This window comes from Thrips palmi, unplaced genomic scaffold (genome assembly GCF_012932325.1).
Source record: "Thrips palmi isolate BJ-2018 unplaced genomic scaffold, TpBJ-2018v1 HiC_scaffold_3, whole genome shotgun sequence".
Taxonomy (NCBI): Eukaryota; Metazoa; Arthropoda; class Insecta; order Thysanoptera; family Thripidae; genus Thrips; species Thrips palmi.
In genome coordinates this window covers 8,305,077-8,323,695 of record NW_023144630.1, presented here as the reverse complement: position 1 = coordinate 8,323,695, position 18,619 = coordinate 8,305,077, and the positions used below count along the sequence as shown (strand labels likewise).

The 18,619-nt window shown below is 49.6% G+C and overlaps 2 protein-coding genes across 2 annotated transcripts; one reads left to right on the top strand and one right to left on the bottom strand.

Moving 5' to 3' along the window:
- The first annotated feature begins 3,701 nt into the window (after positions 1–3,701).
- On the top strand, positions 3,702–15,024 carry LOC117648513. Its single transcript, XM_034391020.1, has 4 exons — positions 3,702–3,857; positions 4,934–5,101; positions 5,546–5,719; positions 14,944–15,024. The coding sequence occupies exons 1-4, from the start codon at positions 3,792–3,794 to the stop codon at positions 15,022–15,024; spliced, it is 489 nt and encodes a 162-aa protein (XP_034246911.1). The 5' UTR covers positions 3,702–3,791.
- A 516-nt stretch (positions 15,025–15,540) lies between these two features.
- Positions 15,541–17,757, bottom strand: LOC117647992. The gene is made up of 2 exons (XM_034390037.1): positions 17,658–17,757; positions 15,541–16,717 (listed from the first exon to the last, which is right to left on the bottom strand). Exon 2 carries the CDS (start codon positions 16,676–16,678, stop codon positions 15,941–15,943), a length of 738 nt encoding a protein of 245 aa, XP_034245928.1. The 5' UTR covers positions 16,679–16,717; positions 17,658–17,757; the 3' UTR covers positions 15,541–15,940.
- Positions 17,758–18,619: the final 862 nt, after the last annotated feature.

Sequence of the window (18,619 nt, the reverse complement as noted above, 5' to 3'; positions counted from 1 at the left end):
AAGGGAAAAAAGGTACGGCTAGACCGTCCCACCCCGATGTACAGAAAGCTGTCCCAAAAAAAAACCGTGCTTCCCATGAGAGCCCATGTCATAAAAAACCCGTACTCCGTACCCCAAAAGCCGTACTGGCTGAGGTACGGTGGTACCAGGCAAATTTTTCCACCAACTGTGACTGTATTTTTTCCCGTGGATTTTTCCTACAGCGCATGTATAAGCTGACACCTCGATACTGTATGCAGGAGATTCGAGAAAAACGAAAAGGGTAGAGTACGCCAAAACGAAGGTAAATGTTTACCTGTGAGAAGACATGACTTCCAAAAATTTGGGCAACTGGCGTAACAGACGCTGCGGCTGTCGCAGGCAGTCCCACGCACAAATTTTAACGGAATTGAGAAACAACCTACGATTTACGAAACCAAACAAAAAAGCGGCGTGTCTACGGGCGGCTCAGCTCTACTAGCGCACCAAGCGTAAGTATGTCCCCTGGGCCGTTGCAAGCGGACATAATAAGAGAGAGAGAGAGAGAGGAAAAGAGAATCTATACGAAGGGTAAGAAAAACCTTATAAACGTGCAGCGACCTTCTGTCGTTAATCCAGACGAGCCATTTGCGGCTTAAAATACGTGTTAATTTCCAAATTTAAAGAGATATACAGTGTAAAAACGTTCTAAAGGTCTCTTCGTGCGATTGTCTTTATACTGGCGGGTTCCTGCAACGCAAAGACACCATCCATTATCGATTTTGAGTCACTACAATTCATACGGACGAGACGAGTGCCCTACAGTGCCCTGAGTACCATAATTCGCATTTTTAGTAAAACATGTGTTTTTGGCGTCCAAATCCTAACGTGTGAACGGATCCCCGGGGGACCCCTGCGCTTAAAACGGGGAAAAGGGGGCCTTAGAGAAGATGATTCGGGGGATGGTTCGGGTACGGTGACATCAGGATGGCCGTATCAAACCCTAAAGGCAATTTTTGCATTTTTTAAAAAACGAAAAAAAATGGTAATTTGTAATTTTCTCCCATTGGTCTCCTACTGCTCGGAGAGGGTCCCGGGGTCTTAAACTGATAAAGCATGATCAGATGTTTCCATTTCCGTCTCGGAAACATCATTTGGACATCTGGTTCAGTTTCTATGGCGGTTTTTAGAAAAACCCGTAAAGTCGAATTTTCGAATTTTCAACGTCGATGCGCGAGGGTCAAGCTTTAAGTTATAGACCTGGCCCGATCGCGTTGAGTTTTATTGCCTGAAGTAACTTTTGGGGCGCTATTACGATTGCGATATCGAAAAAACGTGTTTCACGGGCCCCCCCTACTGAAGAAGCTTGTCACACTTGTTGGGACTGGGGACTGTTCTTGAGCTGCAGACAGAAAAATGACATCAGAAAAAAGAGATGCAACTTGAGAGAGAAAATTTTAAGTAAATTTGATTGCCAAATAAAAACCCCGAACAAATGACCCCAAGATAGTTTGTTTTCGGCTTGGAACGTTCCACATGGACATGTCGTTCATGTTGGCGCTAGGGAAAACTTTGACGGGTAGCGGTCTGGAAGAATTGTTAAGCACGGTGTATGCAAGGAACGCAGTGTCACACATGCTGACAGGCAAGGCGTACGCGCTCGGATTTGACCTACGACCAATGGTTGCTGAGATGTTGCCCTCCAAAGTTGCGTTGTTTCAATATTTTGCAAAAAAGTAAATTGGCCAAAGCCCCCCCTGGGGTGCCGGACCCCAAACCAAGTACCGATTATTTCATGGGACCATAGGGGGAAAAAACCCTGAAAACAAGAACCGGATCGGAGCCCATGGTGGCTAAGGCCTGGTTGACTTCACAGGAAGTCCCTACTGTCGACCACCGACTGGCCGCCCATGCCCCGCTACTGAGCCCTGTATTGTTGCCACTGCCCCGGCAACTTTCGCGGCCACCGTTCGTGCCTCACTGATTTTTTTTTGGCAAAAATTTTTTAAAATTTTTAAAATGTTTGACCACTGCTCAAAAGTCACGGACGTTTTTAAGGTTTTTGACGGACAGGATCCTAAATCACTGGCAGAGTTGCAACACGAAGGTTCCTCAGAAATAGAGTTTTTAGTCGTCGCCGATCAAAGAACAAGAAGAACCAACCGGAAATGGCCCTGGCAAATAAAAATGAGTAATTGATTGCAGGAACCAAGCTGTCATTTGCCCAAATTCGAACTTGCCCCAAAAATACAAACATGAGGTACGTGTGCACTAGTTGTGCACTGCGTTCTACTGTCATACTGAACACACTACGGTATCCCTCTCAGGTTGTCAATCACTCTGAAAATTTTGTTGACCCCGTGACGGGGGGTCGCACCAATGCAGTTGAGGGTACTGAAACAGATGTAAGGGGTTCTTCAGGCGGGAAGGCGCAATGACAACCCTCTGACCTACTCCCCGGCCACATTGACGAAATCATGTGGCGCGAAGTGTATGATCAAGGAGAGCCGAAGGAGACCTTCAAGAACTTGTTGAGTCACACGGAGCTGCCAACTTCACCCACCCTGGAGCGTAGTTGTATGCTTCATTCAAGCATACAACTACGCTTGAAAGATTTACGCTTGAAGTCGAGCGTAGAGGCGCAATCCTCCCATTCATTTAGAAAGGCGGGAGAGGGGCAAAATGGAGAACTACACATGAAGCCGAGCGTAGTTCTACCACGCTTGAAGAAATGCGTAACAGTACGCTTCATTTTTCCAGTGCTTGTTTGAAGTGAGCTTGGATTCGAGGTTCCAGACGTAAGTATTTTGATATCTTACATGATAAGTATCGAGAATGACATGACTCTGATATCTGAGAAACACGGTGAATTCCATCTAAAGGTCACATTAGAGTGTATTGACACGTTGAAAAGGTATGATCTGGAAATAGTTCGTGAAACGCGGTGAAACGACATACACGCGACTAATATGTATATGAATGTAATTTGATGTTACCCAATAGGTGGGGCCGGGTACGGATGGTCGGACCTGGCGCAGCATCGCGAAGCCTGTTACGACAAGGCACGGTCTGTCGTACACCTACCTTGTCCACCTCTACAGCTCACAATTTAAACGGAAATATTCCAGTACGAGAACGGGAACACCATGTAGTGCGTTAGCATAAAAATATTCTTTTCGTCGAAAGTTTGAGCATGAGCAATGAGAACATGTTGACGTCAAGTGACGTCCCAGTGAGCGTTCGGTGATCCCACGGTGCTGCCGCCGCAACGGTGGCACGAAGTAATTGTTGCAGATCCAGAACTGCTAATTTGTGATATCTGCCATGCCCCACACCACACTACACTCGGTAAGCCATAGCAACCTCACTGAATTTCCAAACGTGGTCCAGACCGCACCACTGGTGTGGTCAGATGGGTGCCATTTTGACCACATCAGTTGGTGTGGTCTAGACCACGTATGGCCACGTTTGGTGCGGTCAAAATGTCATCCATTTGACCACACCAGTTGGTGCGGTCTAGACCACGTTTGGTTTTTCAGTGCTTTTAGGCTCTGTTGTGTCCCGAACGATGTGACGTCACAAGCAGTCTACCAGCGGTTCGTGCAAACAAAATTGCCCACTTTTATACTAGAGTTTTTTTCTCACATGGCTCGCACGGTGTAGTCATTGTCACCAACTAGATTCCGCAGCGTTTGACGTTAGTGCCTCACGGGAAAACCACTCAATGGAACGACTCGTGTTAGTTTTTATGTCATTCCGAATCGGACACATTTGCACCTGCGTTGCGCTCGGTCAGAAGCGAAGCCTGTGCAGACGTCCAGTGTGCTAGCGCCATGTTGCTCCTAGTCGCTGTTCTGCTGCTCTCCACCGTCGAGGGACAGTCCGTCAACAGTTTCGCGGTCAGTGGTGCTAATAACAAAATTATATTATAAACAAATTGTTATACACTCTAATAGTTGTACAGAGAAGATTCTCTATAACATGGTGGAAATATTCCGTCTTGGTGCAGCTGACTTCATAACATACCATTGTGAATTCCCTGTACCTTGTATGACGAATTAAGGTGGTAACGGGGAAAACCTACATCACAATATGTTGGTGAAGCCTTTCACCGTAAGACATTTACAATGCAGGCTGATTTTGCCAATACACGAAAAACTGACTTCGAAAGTCTTGTTCACCATGGATGTATAAGTGGGACGCTGTTTCGTATCACGTTCACGTGGATTTCTGAGCACATGACTATCAATATGGAGCTTGCCGCTGGCTGGGCGAGCGCCGTAGACCAAGGTAGGTGTAAACGCCAGGCGTAGATTGTTTGGACTGGCTGGCGGTGCATCGCGAAGCCTGTTACGACAAGCCTTGGTCTGGCGTACACCGACCTTGTACAATGGATCCTCACCCGTAGGACACCCCGTCAAAAATTTTAGTCCTATTAAGCTTCTACTCGCCGTATACCTTTGTACCATTTAGTACGCGACTAAAGCTTTGGGCACAGAAAATCTTTATTACCCATTTGACCTCTGAAGTCGCACTGATACGTGCGAAATTTTGCATAACTTCGTACGGAAGGCATACGCATATTCGAAACGAGATCATGCTTCCAACTTGCTCTACAAACTCAAGTAGCAAACTCCACCTGGAGCCAACCTGGCATGTACTCTCCACCTGGAGTCAACCCAGCATGTGCACTGTTGCTGAAGTCCTCCACCTCTTGCATGTAACGCAGCAACAGTGTGCTTGCAGGTACACGGCAAGCATGCTCCAGCGCGAAGTGTACATTCTACGTTGACTCCACCCACACTAAATGTTATGTGCAATTTCGTACGAGACATCACAGTTTTTTAGTGCACACGAACTTTTCGTACAAATTTTGTACGAAAAACTGCACAAGTTTCACGATTTTTGTGCAAAATTGCGTACAAATTTGTACGTTAAAATCGTGCACACAGGAGTTAATGGCGGTGTTCTCCAGGGTCCCTTCGATCTGGAGCTGCAACGAGTGGAGGCCTGCCCGAGCGCAATCAGCGGCCTCAACCTCTACAACATCACGCGGGGCCTGACTCAAGACAAGAAGTACCCGACGCGGTTCTACGCCGCCGGAGTGATAAATCACTCCTTCAACATCATGCCCTCAGTAGCGGTAAGGCACGATTGAGCGATTCTGCCATACAGACGCGTAAGAGTCGCTTGGAACTGGAACCGAACGTGTGACTCCACCGGAGTCCTCGTTCCGATGGCAATCGATTGGTGGTCACACGTTCGGATCGAGTCCCATTTAGGGACTCCGGAGCTCGAAACGCGCCCGGGATCTTGGCCGTCTTCACCGCCCAGAGGGTTAGACCAGTGGAGGCGGCCTTAACTCTTGACGCAGATAGAGCTGCACAGTCGCTAAACAGAAGTCGAACTAAGCGTGTGACCCCACCCATGGATTGCTCTCCGAAGGAGGAATCCATTGGTGGGGTCACACGTTCGGTTTGAGTCCCATTTAGCGACTCAGGAGCTCGAAACGCGCCTGGGATGTTGGCCGGCCCCACCGGTCTTCTGGCCCACTGTGCGCCGCTTCCATGTAACCTCCGATCCGCAGGTTATCGTGAGAGTGAGCAGCTGGAACCGCGGTCGCTGGAAGGAGAACGTGTACCACCACACTGTCCCCCGCGCGTGCGAAGAGTTCAAGGCCCGCGCCGAGGATCCCGCATCGAAGCGCCTCCTTCGCAGCGCCCTCGGCCCCGACTTCAGTGTCACCTGCCCCTTCCCCGCAGTGAGTGCCCAGGGCGCGGTCAACATTCTATTCTGGCGGCAGCAGGACACGAACGTGCACACACTGAAAATGTCTTACGGTGAAGGGCTGAACCAACATATTATGGTGGATATTTTCTCCATAATACCAACGAAATTCGTCAAATTATCTATAAGGTACAGTGAATTCTCAACGGTATGTTAGGAAGTCAGCTGCACCACCATAATATGGAACATTTTCACCATAATATGGAGAATGTATACACTGCTCAGTGCTTTTAAAGTGGTATTATCAGCGCGACGCACCGACGCTTGCGTGCACGCATGCATGCACGCACTCCCGCCTTGTCGCTAGTGCTCTTCCAAACTGCCCTTTATCTTGTATGCCAATAGTTTCGAGCATTGTTATGTGACAAAATGTCATTCTAAATCCTGTCGGATGAAAAAAACACCTTTCTATATGAATTCCATGGCGATCCGCAACCCATGCATGCATGCATGCATGCAAACATCCATGCGTATGGATTAACTTTTCAGACCCCGGTATCTATCATCATGGTATCCAGAGGCACGTTGGATTTCTAATCTTGCCTTGGGCTCGGACATGCTTAGTCAGACCTCTTAATCATAGAACTCGAAAAATTTTTTTTGATTTACACTCCATACTGAAATGTCCTTTTTTTAAAATTAAAATTTTTTGTGGGTCGATGTGCTTTCTTAGGTTATGATGTCCTCAGTCGTAATTTTTTTGTGCACAACCCACACCGTTGAAATGAACAACAAATCTGAGATTTTACAGTAATTTCAGGTAATGTAAATTTAAGTAATGTAAATAAAATCCCAACTAGACAAAAAATATTAAAAAATCACTATAGGGCTGCGTAAAACATTCAGTGAATTACCATAGACATAAACACATGTGGTGTCACAGACTCTAAGTAAGATTTTAGGGGTAGGCAGAGAAGCTCAAAACCCGGGTGAAGGATCTATAGTGAAACTGCAGTTTAAACTGTAGTGCCAAAAACTACAGTTCCCTGAACTGCAGTTTTTGGTAAGAACAAAGTGCAGAATAAGTCCAGTTTCAGTTTGCTCATGGATCTGTAGTTTGCTGTGTATGTAAACTGCTTTCTAGCTGAACTGCTATTTGTTGACCAGGTATTAAGTACTATCTGTAGTTAACAAGTGAAGTTAAAAGTTTTTTAATACTACTCTACTTTAATAGTCCACTACTGAGATCCGCCTTCACTTATATCTGCAGCAGGTTCTACAAAGGAATTGTGAGAACCGTTTCATAGCCTTCTATGCTTCTTTTCTACTTCACCCCAAAATTCTCATAAGGCTCGGCTCTCTCTCCCCCCTCCTCTCAACTTCCCCTCCAAGCAGCTCTGGGATCATTCTGCATCGAGCTGTCGTGTCGTGATTACTCCCTGCCTTCCCTACACTCAACTCTACTCTACGAACTTAGCACTGGCGACGAGGATTACGAACTTCAACGGGCAACAACCTGCCATCGTCAAGTTTTGGTGTCTACCTCTGAGCAACAACCTCGGTATGTACTTTTATGGCATGGCATCTTGGCGATAATCAGTTACGCTTACTGTTCCCCGATATGGTGCTACCGGACCGCGTTGAACCCAGTGTTTTGCGTGCGTTTCGGCACGCCGCGTTTCCAAGTGATGGGTCCGTTGAATGGGACGTGTGGAAGCTTTCTTTTGAGTTCGCGTTAGAGGCGGCTACCGTCGAACATGAGGACGACAAGAAACCCCTGCTCCTTGCCCATATCGGGGCTACTGCCCTTCAACTCCTGGCATCGCTCTTGTATCCAAACAAGTTGCAGCAAGCCACCTATGCCGAAATCGTTCAAAGATTGGACGGCCACTTGGGCCCTCAGGAGTCTCTCGTTATTGCCGTCGAACGGTTTAGGAATCGCAAGCAGGGGTCTGACACGGTGCGCGTATGGCTCGCGGATTTGCGTCGTTTGGCGTCTCGCTGCAAGTTCACGAATTTCGAACAAGAAATGTGCTCGCAGCTAGTTCGCGGCGTGGCGTCCACTGCAAACAAAGTGCGGTTATTGGAGGAGCCCAACCTGACAATGGCCAAGGCCCTCGAGTTGCTCAATGCATGGGAGCTCGCGCGCGAATCAACAGTGGAATTGGGCTCGAGTCAACAAAACCTGCACGCTGTGGCCACGACGCTGCCCTCCAAGGGCGCGCCGGCGGCACAGCCCGCGCCGCAGCCCGCTGCGTCGGGGGCGCGGGGCAACAACAACGCCTCAAAACAACAGGTGGCCAAAGCAGTACCGGGCCAGCCCTGCCCCTCGTGTGGGCGGGTTGTGCCCAAAACCGATGGGATGTGCATGCGTTGTGGCGGTAAACACTCCCCTACAACATGCAAGCACCTCGGTAGCACTTGTAATTACTGCAGCATTGTTGGTCATCTCGAGAGTCAGTGTTTCAAAAAGAAACGCGACGAAAAGGCGGCCGCGGCGGCGGCGCTAGCACAGCGTTCGAACGCAAGCCCGGCTGCTTCCCCGGTGCCCGCTCCGGGCCCGGCGGTGCACGCGCTCGCCGCGTCCGAGGCGCCGGCAGACGGTCATGCGGACTCGTGTTTACAAAACATGTACAGTCCGGAGTACGGCTTGTACACCTTGACCGCTGCTGGCGACCGGCTGGAGATTACCCCGAACGTGCTCAGTGTCAGTGTCCTGATTGACGGTGTGCCCGTCTCTGTCGAGCCCGATACCGGGGCCGGCGCCACACTGATAAACGTCAGCCAATTTCACAAGTTGTGGCCTGGCCGTACATGGGAGCCAGCGGACCTGGGGCTGCGTCAGTGGACTGGGCTACCGGTTCAAATTCTCGGACAGTGCACTGTGCTCCTCTCGCAGGGAGACCGTTCGTGCCAGGCGAAATTGCACATTGCTGAGGGCAGCGGGCCATTGGTCATGGGTCGCGATTGGTTGTCGCTTCTAGGCTATACGCTAACTAGAAACTTGCACCATGTCCAGAATCCCTCCCTGGTACCGCACGCCGACGACGGGGTGCCGGAGCACGTACGGAAGTACGCGTGTCTCCAGAGCGGCCTAGGTAAATTTACCGGTCCACCCGTGGAACTGCAGGTACGGCCAGACGTAACGCCTGTCGCTCTTAAAGCTCGTCCGGTCCCTTATGCCCGTCGCGATGCGGTAGGCGCGGAGCTGGATAATTTGACCCAGCTTGGGGTAATTACGCCAATCACGGAATCGGTCTGGAGTACCCCCATTGTCTGCGTGCTCAAAGGAGACGGGTCGATACGTATCGCCGGCGATTATCGTAGTACGATAAATAAAGCCTTGCAGCCGGATCCGTACCCGCTTCCGACGCTCCCGGAGGCCTTCGCCAAGCTTGCGGGGGGCGTTATTTTTACAAAACTCGATTTAAAGTTAGCCTACAACCAGGTATGCGTGACCGACGAGACGGGCCTGTTGCTTACGCTCGCCACCCACAAGGGCCTGTATAAGATGAACAGACTGCCCTACGGCGTCTCGCGCGCCCCTGCCATTTTCCAGAGAATCATTGATTCCCTGTTGTCTAACATTGAGGGCGTTATTGTCCTCCTGGACGATATTCTAATTTCGGGTCGCTCCCGGGCCGAGCTTCGTACCCGCGAACTAAATGTCCTCCAGAAATTGAGTGACGCGGGGTTCCGAGTCAAGGCCAACAAATGCCAATTTGGGGTGGCCTCGGTTCAATACTTGGGTCACATAATTTCTGGCGAGGGGTTGAGCCCTTTAAATGATCGAGTGGAGGCCCTCCGTGAGGCTCCGCCACCATTAGACGTTCCCCAATTGCAGTCTTTTTTAGGAAAACTTGCGTTTTACGAGCGTTTTCTTCCTAATAGGGCTGATATTGTCGCCCCCTTGTACAAGTTGCTCAAAAAGGACGTGCCATGGACATGGGGAAAGGTGGAACAGGAAGCGTATGACGCGGCGAAAAGCTTGCTTTGCCAGTTTCCCGTGCTAACGCATTACGACCTAAACCTCCCCCTCTGTCTTAGCGTGGATGCCAGCGCGTACGGGATTGGAGCGGTCCTCGCGCACCGCTATCCTGACGGCGCAGAGCGTCCTATCGCGTTCGCGTCGCGTACCCTCAGCGCGCCTGAGAGAAATTACGCGCAGGTTGATAAGGAGGCGTTGGCGGTGATTTTTGGAGTGGTGAAATTTCACCAGTACATTGGTGGGCGTTCGGTAAAAATATTTACCGATCACCGCCCGCTGGTATACCTGCTCACAAACCCGCTTTCACCAATGGCAAGTGCCCGCATGACGCGGTGGCTTTTACTTCTAAGTGCCTATGATTTCTCCGTGGAATACAGGCCAGGGAAAAGCCACGCAAACGCGGATGCACTTAGCCGTCTTCCTTACGAGAAGGCCCCCCAGGGTAGCCCTCCGGATCCACCCGAAGTTTATGTGCTCTCCATGCCCGCCAATCGGGCTGGAGCCTTGTGTGCCAAGGACGTGGCGCAGCACACGCTGCAGGACGCCACGTTGTCTCAGGTCCTAACTTGGACTCGCACAGGGTGGCCCGCCGAGTGCCCTGGGGATGAGTTTCGGCCGTATTTTCGCGACGGGCCGACCTCTCCATTATTCGTGACACCCTTGTGTGGGGGGACCGTGTGGTCATTCCCCGCGCCCTGCGTGAGTATGCTCTGCAAAAATTGCACGAGCCTCACCAGGGTGTTGTAAAAACGAAGAGGTTGGCCCGCTCCCTCATGTGGTGGCCACAGATCGACCAACACATAGAAAAATGTGTGGGGGCCTGTGCACTCTGTCAGGCGACTCGCCCCATGGCGCCCCTGGCGCCCTACAAACCTTGGCCAGAATCTGAGCCTTGGGAGCGCCTTCACATTGATTTCGCAGAGCCCACCAATAAAAATTACATTTTAGTGTTGGTCGATCCGGCTACTAACTGGATCGATGCGTGGCCAGTGTCTGGGCCTAGCACTGCTAGTGCCCTAGAAAAGCTGGACGAAGCGTTCGCCCAACACGGCCTCCCTGAATTAGTAGTCACGGACAATGCAACGGCCTTTTCCTCCCCTGTTTTCTCTGAGCATTTGGCCAAGTTAGGGGTGCGGCATTTAATGCCGGCCCCTTACTGCCCCTTTAGTAACGGACCGGCCGAAAAGGCCGTCCAAACTGTCAAATCGTTGCTCAAGAAATTCGTCGGGGGGACCCTGAAGGACCGGTTGCGACGTGCACTTCAATCCCATCGTTTCACCCCCGGAAAACATAATCTGAGTCCGGCTCAGCGCCTGAACAATAGGCAGCCCCGCACCGTGGCGCACAAGTTGCGCCCGGAAAAAGGGGATATTTGTTTTCCGGTTGGGACTGCAGTTTGGGCTGCAAATTACAAAGCGGGGAAGCACCATGGGTGGCTGCCTGCCGTAATTAAGGAACGTAAAGGCACTGTTATTTATGTGGTCCAATTGTTGCAGGGCGAATGTCTTGTTCGTCGACGAAGCCAGTTACGCCGGCGTCACACCATGGACCCCCCCCAGCCGATGGACGACGTCGACGAGGACACCTTGATGCTGGACAGCCCCACCGCGACGCGGACCCGTCGGTCATGGTGGGATCTGCACGAGGAGGACGACCCCTGGACGGCGGTAGCAGAGGACATTCTCGAGGAGTTGGGGCCGGGTTCCATCCCCCTCCCGGCCGACGGAACCCTGCCCACCACACCGCCGCGGCAACCGCGGTTGCCCGTGTGGACGGGGCCGAGCCCTCTGGAGGCTTCGCCACCGCCACCAGGACCGCCACCAGGGTCTCCTACAACGGAGCCTCCTCATCCTCCACATGTTCCATCACCCCCGTCGCAGCCACCCGTGGTGCCCGCGGTCGCACCGGTGCCCCCCGTAGGGCCCGGGGCCGCGCCCGTCACGTCGAGCGTGGCGACCTCCCCGCGGTACCAATGGCCAGGGTTCGCGACGCCGGGCAGGGGTCCCGCGGCTCCAATGGTCGACGCGGCCACCTCCCCCATCGTCATGCGGGAGGCGAGCGGTGCGTCGCGCCAGCACAGCACGGAGCCAGCGTCGACCCCCGGGGATGTCAGACCGCCGTCCATCCTCCCGCCCCTGCGCCAGGACGCAGGGCGCGTCGAGGAGTCGACGTCGAGGGCGTCGACCTGGACGACGTCCTCCCCGACGTCGCCGCCCTCTTTGAGTCTCCAACCCGACGCCGCTCCCCTAAGCCCGGAAACCAGCACAAGTAAGGATGACGAACGCAGCCCAGTTGATTCCCGGTACAAAACCTGGGACAGGAGGCAGCGGAGGAAGTATCGGGCTTCCCTCTCCCCGGTCCACCAGCGCGCCTCCCTGCCCGGCAGAGGGCCCCATGGTGGGCCTCTCCGCGGCATGGCGTGCTCTGGGGGGAGGGGACGACCCGCTGCTAGGGCCCAGAGTGGGCCTAGTAGCTCCTCCAAAGCCTCATCCTATCCTCAACCCGGTAGAGGGCCCCAGGGTGGGCCTCACCGCGGAACTGGAGCTGGGAGCTCATCAGGAAGGAGGCCCGCACCTGCCACGGCCACAAGTGCCAGCGGGTCGGGCCAGGCGGGGCCCCGAGATGGGCCCGCCCCCGCAGCAGCAGCGGGGCCCCGAGGTGGGCCCGCCCCCGCAGCAGCGGCAGGACCCCGAGGCGGACACGCCCCCGCGGCCAACCAACGCCCCCAGCGTGCCACTCGTCGTCCGGGCAACCTGCGGGACTACGTGAACAGTCTAAGTGATACTGACCTCCGCCATTTGCTGTCTAACAGCTCGGTACCTGAATATTATGACTAATTGTAATTGTGACCATTTCTGTTGAACTCTAGTATTATTTTCTGTTCCAACAAAGAACAAGTTATGTTTCTGTATAAATGTTCTGCTATTTACCTGTAATTTAGCACTCTCTTACAAGTCTGATGTAATTGTATAATTTGAATTTATTTCTGATTACACTCCTACCTGCTGGGGCTCTTTGGGGAAGGGGTGTGAACCGTTTCATATAGCCTTCTATGCTTCTTTTCTACTTCACCCCAAATTCTCATAAGGCTCGGCTCTCTCTCCCCCTCCTCTCAACTTCCCCTCCAAGCAGCTCTGGGATCATTCTGCATCGAGCTGTCGTGTCGTGATTACTCCCTGCCTTCCCTACACTCAACTCTACTCTACGAACTTAGCAGAAATAAAGTTTTCGCTTATACTTTTTTACACAATGACAACTATTGAATGTTTACTACCATTTGTAGTAATTTTTCGCTTAGGCCTAGTTTAGATGTCCAAGCACTACATTTGATATGAAGAAGAAAACATTACATTAGTGATTAAAATAATATAAGGATTGAAAGGGAATATCTCTTAGAAGTTTTAGTTATTTCTTTAAAGGTTTACGTTGAAATACTTGTCGTTGGAGACTTTTAGAAGACACACTCAACTTCCATATGAAAACCTATATGGCTTGGATGTAACCAATTCTTAAAAACTATCTGTTATCTGTTTGCTTATTTTGTAATGTTCCATATTGGTCAGGTAGCATGTGACAAAGTATCGTGGAAATCAACAAGCCACAAAATTTAGCCCGCTTGTCGCCAAACAAGGTCTAGCTAAGTGGCATCAAATTCATTATGACTGGATAATAAAATGTCAAACACAAATAAAACTAGAAAGCATTATAATGCAATGCGTCTCAGAAGTTGAAAAGGTAACGACTCCAGTCGTTGAAAATTAAGACCTTGAAGGCTCTCTGAATTAATCACTCCACGGTGTCTTGGTTTCTGAGGCAAATTCATAATTACATTTTAGGCAAGTAGATTTCACTCATAGTACAGAGAAGCTTACAGTAAAACTGTAGTTTTCTAGCAGTTGAACTATAGTTCCTGAGGAAAGCCGGCCTTCCATGGGTCGTGTAGCCAACCCCCCTCCACAAGGGCTCAGTAGTGCAGTGGTCAAGGCTCTGCCTCACAAGCCATGGGTCCGAGGTTCAATTCCCGGCAACATCCAATCAAAACACACAATTAACACGAAGTCAATCACCTAAGGGTCAGAGGGAGGAAGAGTCCCTGAAAACAAGGTTCAAAATTAAAAATTTTGAATTTTGAACAAATTTTGAACTGCAGATTGTCTTCTCTTTTGAACTAACTCTGGCTGTGTAACTAAACTACAGTAAAACTGTACTTTGAACTGAATCAACTGATCTGAAGACTAGACAACCTGGGTCAAAAACTATAGTTGTCCGAAATAACTGGTAGTTTTTTTGCAGTTTAATTGTAGTTTACTACACTTCAACTGTAGTTGAACTACACTTACCTGCAATTATACAATGCATTACAGTAATTCAAAGTATGAAAAAGGTATTTAAAATTAAGTTAAACATTACAAAAATCTATATTTGTTCAATATAGTTTAACTGCAGATCCTTCCACCCGGAAGATTTTTTATTCACAAACAATATGCGGAATTATAAAAACTAATGTGATATCATTGCTGTTTTATACTGCATCATGCATGCAAACCGTCCACCATGAAACAAAAATTTCCTCTGCCTGTCAGCTTTGTTTACTGAGAATATTTCGCAATTTGTCGGCCGCAGCGCTACCGTCGCACGTAGATACTCTATACCCTGATGCAAATAGTGACCAAAGTAAAGGAAAATTCCCTCTTTGCACTGTAGTAGGGTGTATTAACTGTGCAATTGCCATGTATTATGGTTTATTTGCTGTGAAATTGTCATGAATTATGGTGTATTTGCTGTGTAATTGCCATGTATTATGGTGTATTTGCTGCGTAATGGGTGTATTATCAAGGTATAGTCGTAATACCAAGGTAATGGCGTAATTGCAGGTATTGTCAAGGTAATAGCTGTAATACTTTCGAAGGTAATAGTCGGTTGCCCATTTTCGGGAGTGAATTCCCCCTCGCCTTGAAGTAGTGCCTCGCCGCTCTACATCGACTCTGAAAGGTACTTCTTAACTGTCAACTACAATCGATTCCACGCAAAATCACACGTTTTCACCGTAGACTTCGTCAGGTGACAGGTGGCTGCTGTACTGACCACGAAGATAGGGAGAGAATGGCAGAGTTCGGCAGCAGCTTGCACATGAAAATGCTGCAACGGGCTCAGTTCTGGGTCATGGATGGCACCTTCAAGTCAGCGCCCAACATCTCTTGACAAATATACGCCATTCATGGTCAAGTCAACGGTGTCAAATGGGTGCTACTCGTGATTGCGCTCAATAGGCCACTTGTGTCAAGAATTTGAGGTTCGCTGGAACACTCATTGTTGACATGCTGAATTTCCTTGACAACAATTGGGCGTAGGTATGGCAACAAATTGCTTCCGCTAGTCTTACTTATTTCAGCTGATGCGGCAACCACTTCAATTAGACAAGTTGACCTCCCTTAACCTGATGGTCTGATGGTGGACGGACGACGAACCAGCAGGACGTTTATTAGCCTCTACACGGTAAAAACGGTTCCTGGTTTTCCTAGAAACTCCCTGGAAATCACCTATGTCTCTGCCATAGGCTTCCTGGGGAAACCAGGTACCGTTTTTACCGTGTAAGGATTAGGGCCCTGAGAGCTTGACACCGACTACACTCCCAGTATCCTACTGAGCTTTTTTTATGTAATACGAACGAAAAGCTTAGTATTAGGACTGCGCAGCAAAGGTGGTGCAGGATTGCACCTATGGTGCAGAGTTCTCAGTAACTATTTGTGTCGTAAAGTACTGAGAATTAGCTTAGTATTATGACTGCCCGGCATTTCTCAGTGGAAAATTGAGGGTGTTGAGCTAGTAATATGAAAAGATATCACGTCTTCAAGAAACAATACAACTCAAATCTCACAACTTTTTAAATAGAAACATAAACTTTTCAAGAAACTCGTCAACTCATCACAATAAAAAAGTAAGGATCTAAGTGAAAAATTGGTCAGAATCATTTACAATTGGTTTGGTGGATGTAACTGCCACGCATCTGTCAAATTTGGAAACATTGTCAAAGCACTGAACTTCTGTTGCTGCATTCCATCGCAAGAGAGGAAGTACTTCACTCGCCAAAACAAAATCGGGCTGAACTTCCAATGTTCCGATGACAACAAGTGGGTCTTGAACTGAGCACTTCCGTACGATCAGGCAGACATGATCATGGCGGCAGAAGCTCATAGCGCGTCGGGAAGACTTGCGAAAGGCAAAACTTATAAACGTGGCTGATGATAGAAGGCAAACGCAAACGCTTCAACTGATGAGTACTTCTGAGTCGTCGTGCTCCACGCCGCAGCTTGCCTCGGAGGGATGGCTGAACAGCATGAAGTCGCCTTCCTCTGCGAGATCGGCGTGGCACGTGTTCTCCGTGCAAAAATCGCACAGGCAGACTTCGCAGTTGCAGGCGCTGTAGCACCTCCTAGGTGCGTCTGCCAAGACGTGCAGGCGCGGGCACCGCTGCATCAGCTCTTTAACTTTCTTTCCGTGGATCCACTCGTGAGGGCAGTCAAAATTGTAGCTTACGTTCAGGCGCTCCAAATTGGGGACAAACTCTCCATCCAGCGCGTCCAGGAGTTCGCCCGACGGCTTGCCGATGTCGAGACTCACGAGGTGCTTGAGGCGGTGCACCACGGCGGCTAGAGGGCGCAGCTGCGGTTGCGGCTCCATGTAGTCGAGCTCCTTTGAGTGGTTTCTGAACACAAACCGCAGGCTCTTGAGCGCTGGCGTTGTGCGTCGCTGGCCGGCCAGGCTCAGCACCAGGTCCACCGCCTGGGCGCGGCCTTCGTCCTCGAAGTAGTCGAGGACCAAGTCTTCGATGGTGGCGACGGCCGAACGGAGGTACTCCGCCACACTGGGGAAGATGAGCTGCAGCGATGCGTCCTTGGAGACTGAGAGGTACAGCGACCGCAACTCCCTGCACGCCAGGAGGGCCGGCATGTCCTTCAGCACGGGACACTGCAGCTCTCTGAGGCGGGGCATGGCGGCCAGCATGGGCGCGGCGCGAGGGTGGCCGCACCGGAGTTTCACCACCTGGCGGGAGCACAGCCACGATGAGGAACGATCCAGGAAGCGGAACACTAATTTTCCTAGAGTGACAATGCACTGGTAAAACTAAAGCATAGTAATACCCTCTGTTTTCAAGCATAATTAGGTTACGCTTGAAATCAAGCGTAACAGGCTCAACCGCCAAGATTCCCCCTATCTAAATGCATGGGGGAATTTCCAGAGTATGCTTCATTTCAAGTGTAACGTCTTCAAGCGTAACTTTATGCTTGACTCAAGCATAGAGTTACGCTTTAGTTTTACCAGTGTGGACTTAATTTAAAAAGCAATAACATTGTTATTGCATTAATGCAATAACATTGTTAATGCATTAAAGCAATAACATTGTTATTGAATTATCAGCGCAATGAAAAAGTTATTGCATTGATCGATGAATATTGTATTGCACCATCGCATTTATCACTTAATTAGCGTACTGTGATAGTCTGGGCCCAGACCGGCCAAAACTTAGGAGACTTATTGCATTTTAACGCGATAATTTTTTATAGGCTGCCACAGATGCTAAGGAATCACATTAGCCATTTTAGTGCTGCAATTTTATGAATCTTAGCACATTAGTTATATCAGTGAAGACGGAAAACTTGACCAATCTCCAATTTAAATTTTATTTTAGAGTTTCCGAAATGGAGCTCTTGTTGTTTTCGGTCTACTTTTCTTCCGCTCTAGGCTTTTGCAAGTGAACACAACCAAAGCATGTCTTGCTTTGAGAAAATCAAATTTCAATTATTTTCAAAAATTCATCGTTATGTGAGCAAAACGATAGCTACAGATTTGACTCTGCATTGGAGTCACTGACGCTGACCGCTTTTGACTGCAAATTCCTCTTCCTGTAAGTGGGATTTCCTTATAGAAGTACCAACTTACTGTGCACACCATGCTGCAAGGGTCCAATTGCGATTACACTCACCTCCAGGGTAGCTGCATGCCACTCAAGGAACAGGGTAGGTAAGGGTCTTTGCACGCCGAGAAGTACTCTAGGCGTCGGAGGCTTGAAGGCCCGGCACCGCACGCTTGACTGGGTCGAGTCTGGAGCTTCCAAAAGAGCAGCAGTCTCTCATCCAAATCCAGCTCGATCGACTCCAAGCCTGGACAAGCGGAATCAATTCAGGAGAGTAACAGAAAAGAAACACAAGGACCTGCCTACCCGGCTCAGAAGCTGCCAGAATCTGGCGACCTTGAGTGGTCATCTGACACAACCACGTATGTTCACAGGGAACACTGAGAATGAAGAGTCATGATCATGACTAAAATTTTTGGACGAGGAATTATTAATCACTCAAATTTGAGTGAGGAAGGGTTTTAGAACCCAAAATCGAGATTGTTTTCGTGAACGTACAAAAATTTGTAAGACCAGTCGACATTCAGTCGAATTTTAATGAACTTCAGTCGAATTTCGATGAATTGTGATGAATTTCAGTAAATTTTACTTGTTTGATCAATTTCGGTGTACAAACTTGGTTGGAGTTATTTCCCCTTGTTGGAAACTGACAATCCCATCAGGAAGCAAACGTTTTTTGATTGCATTTGTAACTTCTTTTCATGTAACTGCAGATGGTGGATGGGAGCACCGTCCTGTCGTGCTATCGCCAGTTCGTGGACACGGTGCCCAAGGTGCCGGGACGGCAGGCGCCCCAATCGGAGGGCAACTACACTAACACCGTCCGCATCTCGAGGATAAAGTCTCTGTACCCCTAGCAGCACGGTGTGCCTAGCACGAGGGGCGAATCACAAGTGTACTCATGTGTACAAATTTGCCCGTACCCAGTGTACTCACAAGTTTAAAAGTGGCGAAACTCTCTCGTTTTTTGACCGATTTAACGTGGAGTGCCATTACAAACGCTAAATTAAGCCTCAAAATGTTTAAAATTG

Coding starts and splice junctions, on each gene's coding strand:
- LOC117648513 (XM_034391020.1), top strand. CDS start 3,792: ATGTTGCTCCTAGTCGCTGTTCTGCTGCTCTCCACCGTCGAGGGACAG. Junction 3,858..4,933: donor AGTCCGTCAACAGTTTCGCG/GTCAGTGGTGCT, acceptor GGTGTTCTCCAG/GGTCCCTTCGATCTGGAGCT. Junction 5,102..5,545: donor ACATCATGCCCTCAGTAGCG/GTAAGGCACGAT, acceptor TCCGATCCGCAG/GTTATCGTGAGAGTGAGCAG.
- LOC117647992 (XM_034390037.1), bottom strand. CDS start 16,678: ATGCTGGCCGCCATGCCCCGCCTCAGAGAGCTGCAGTGTCCCGTGCTG.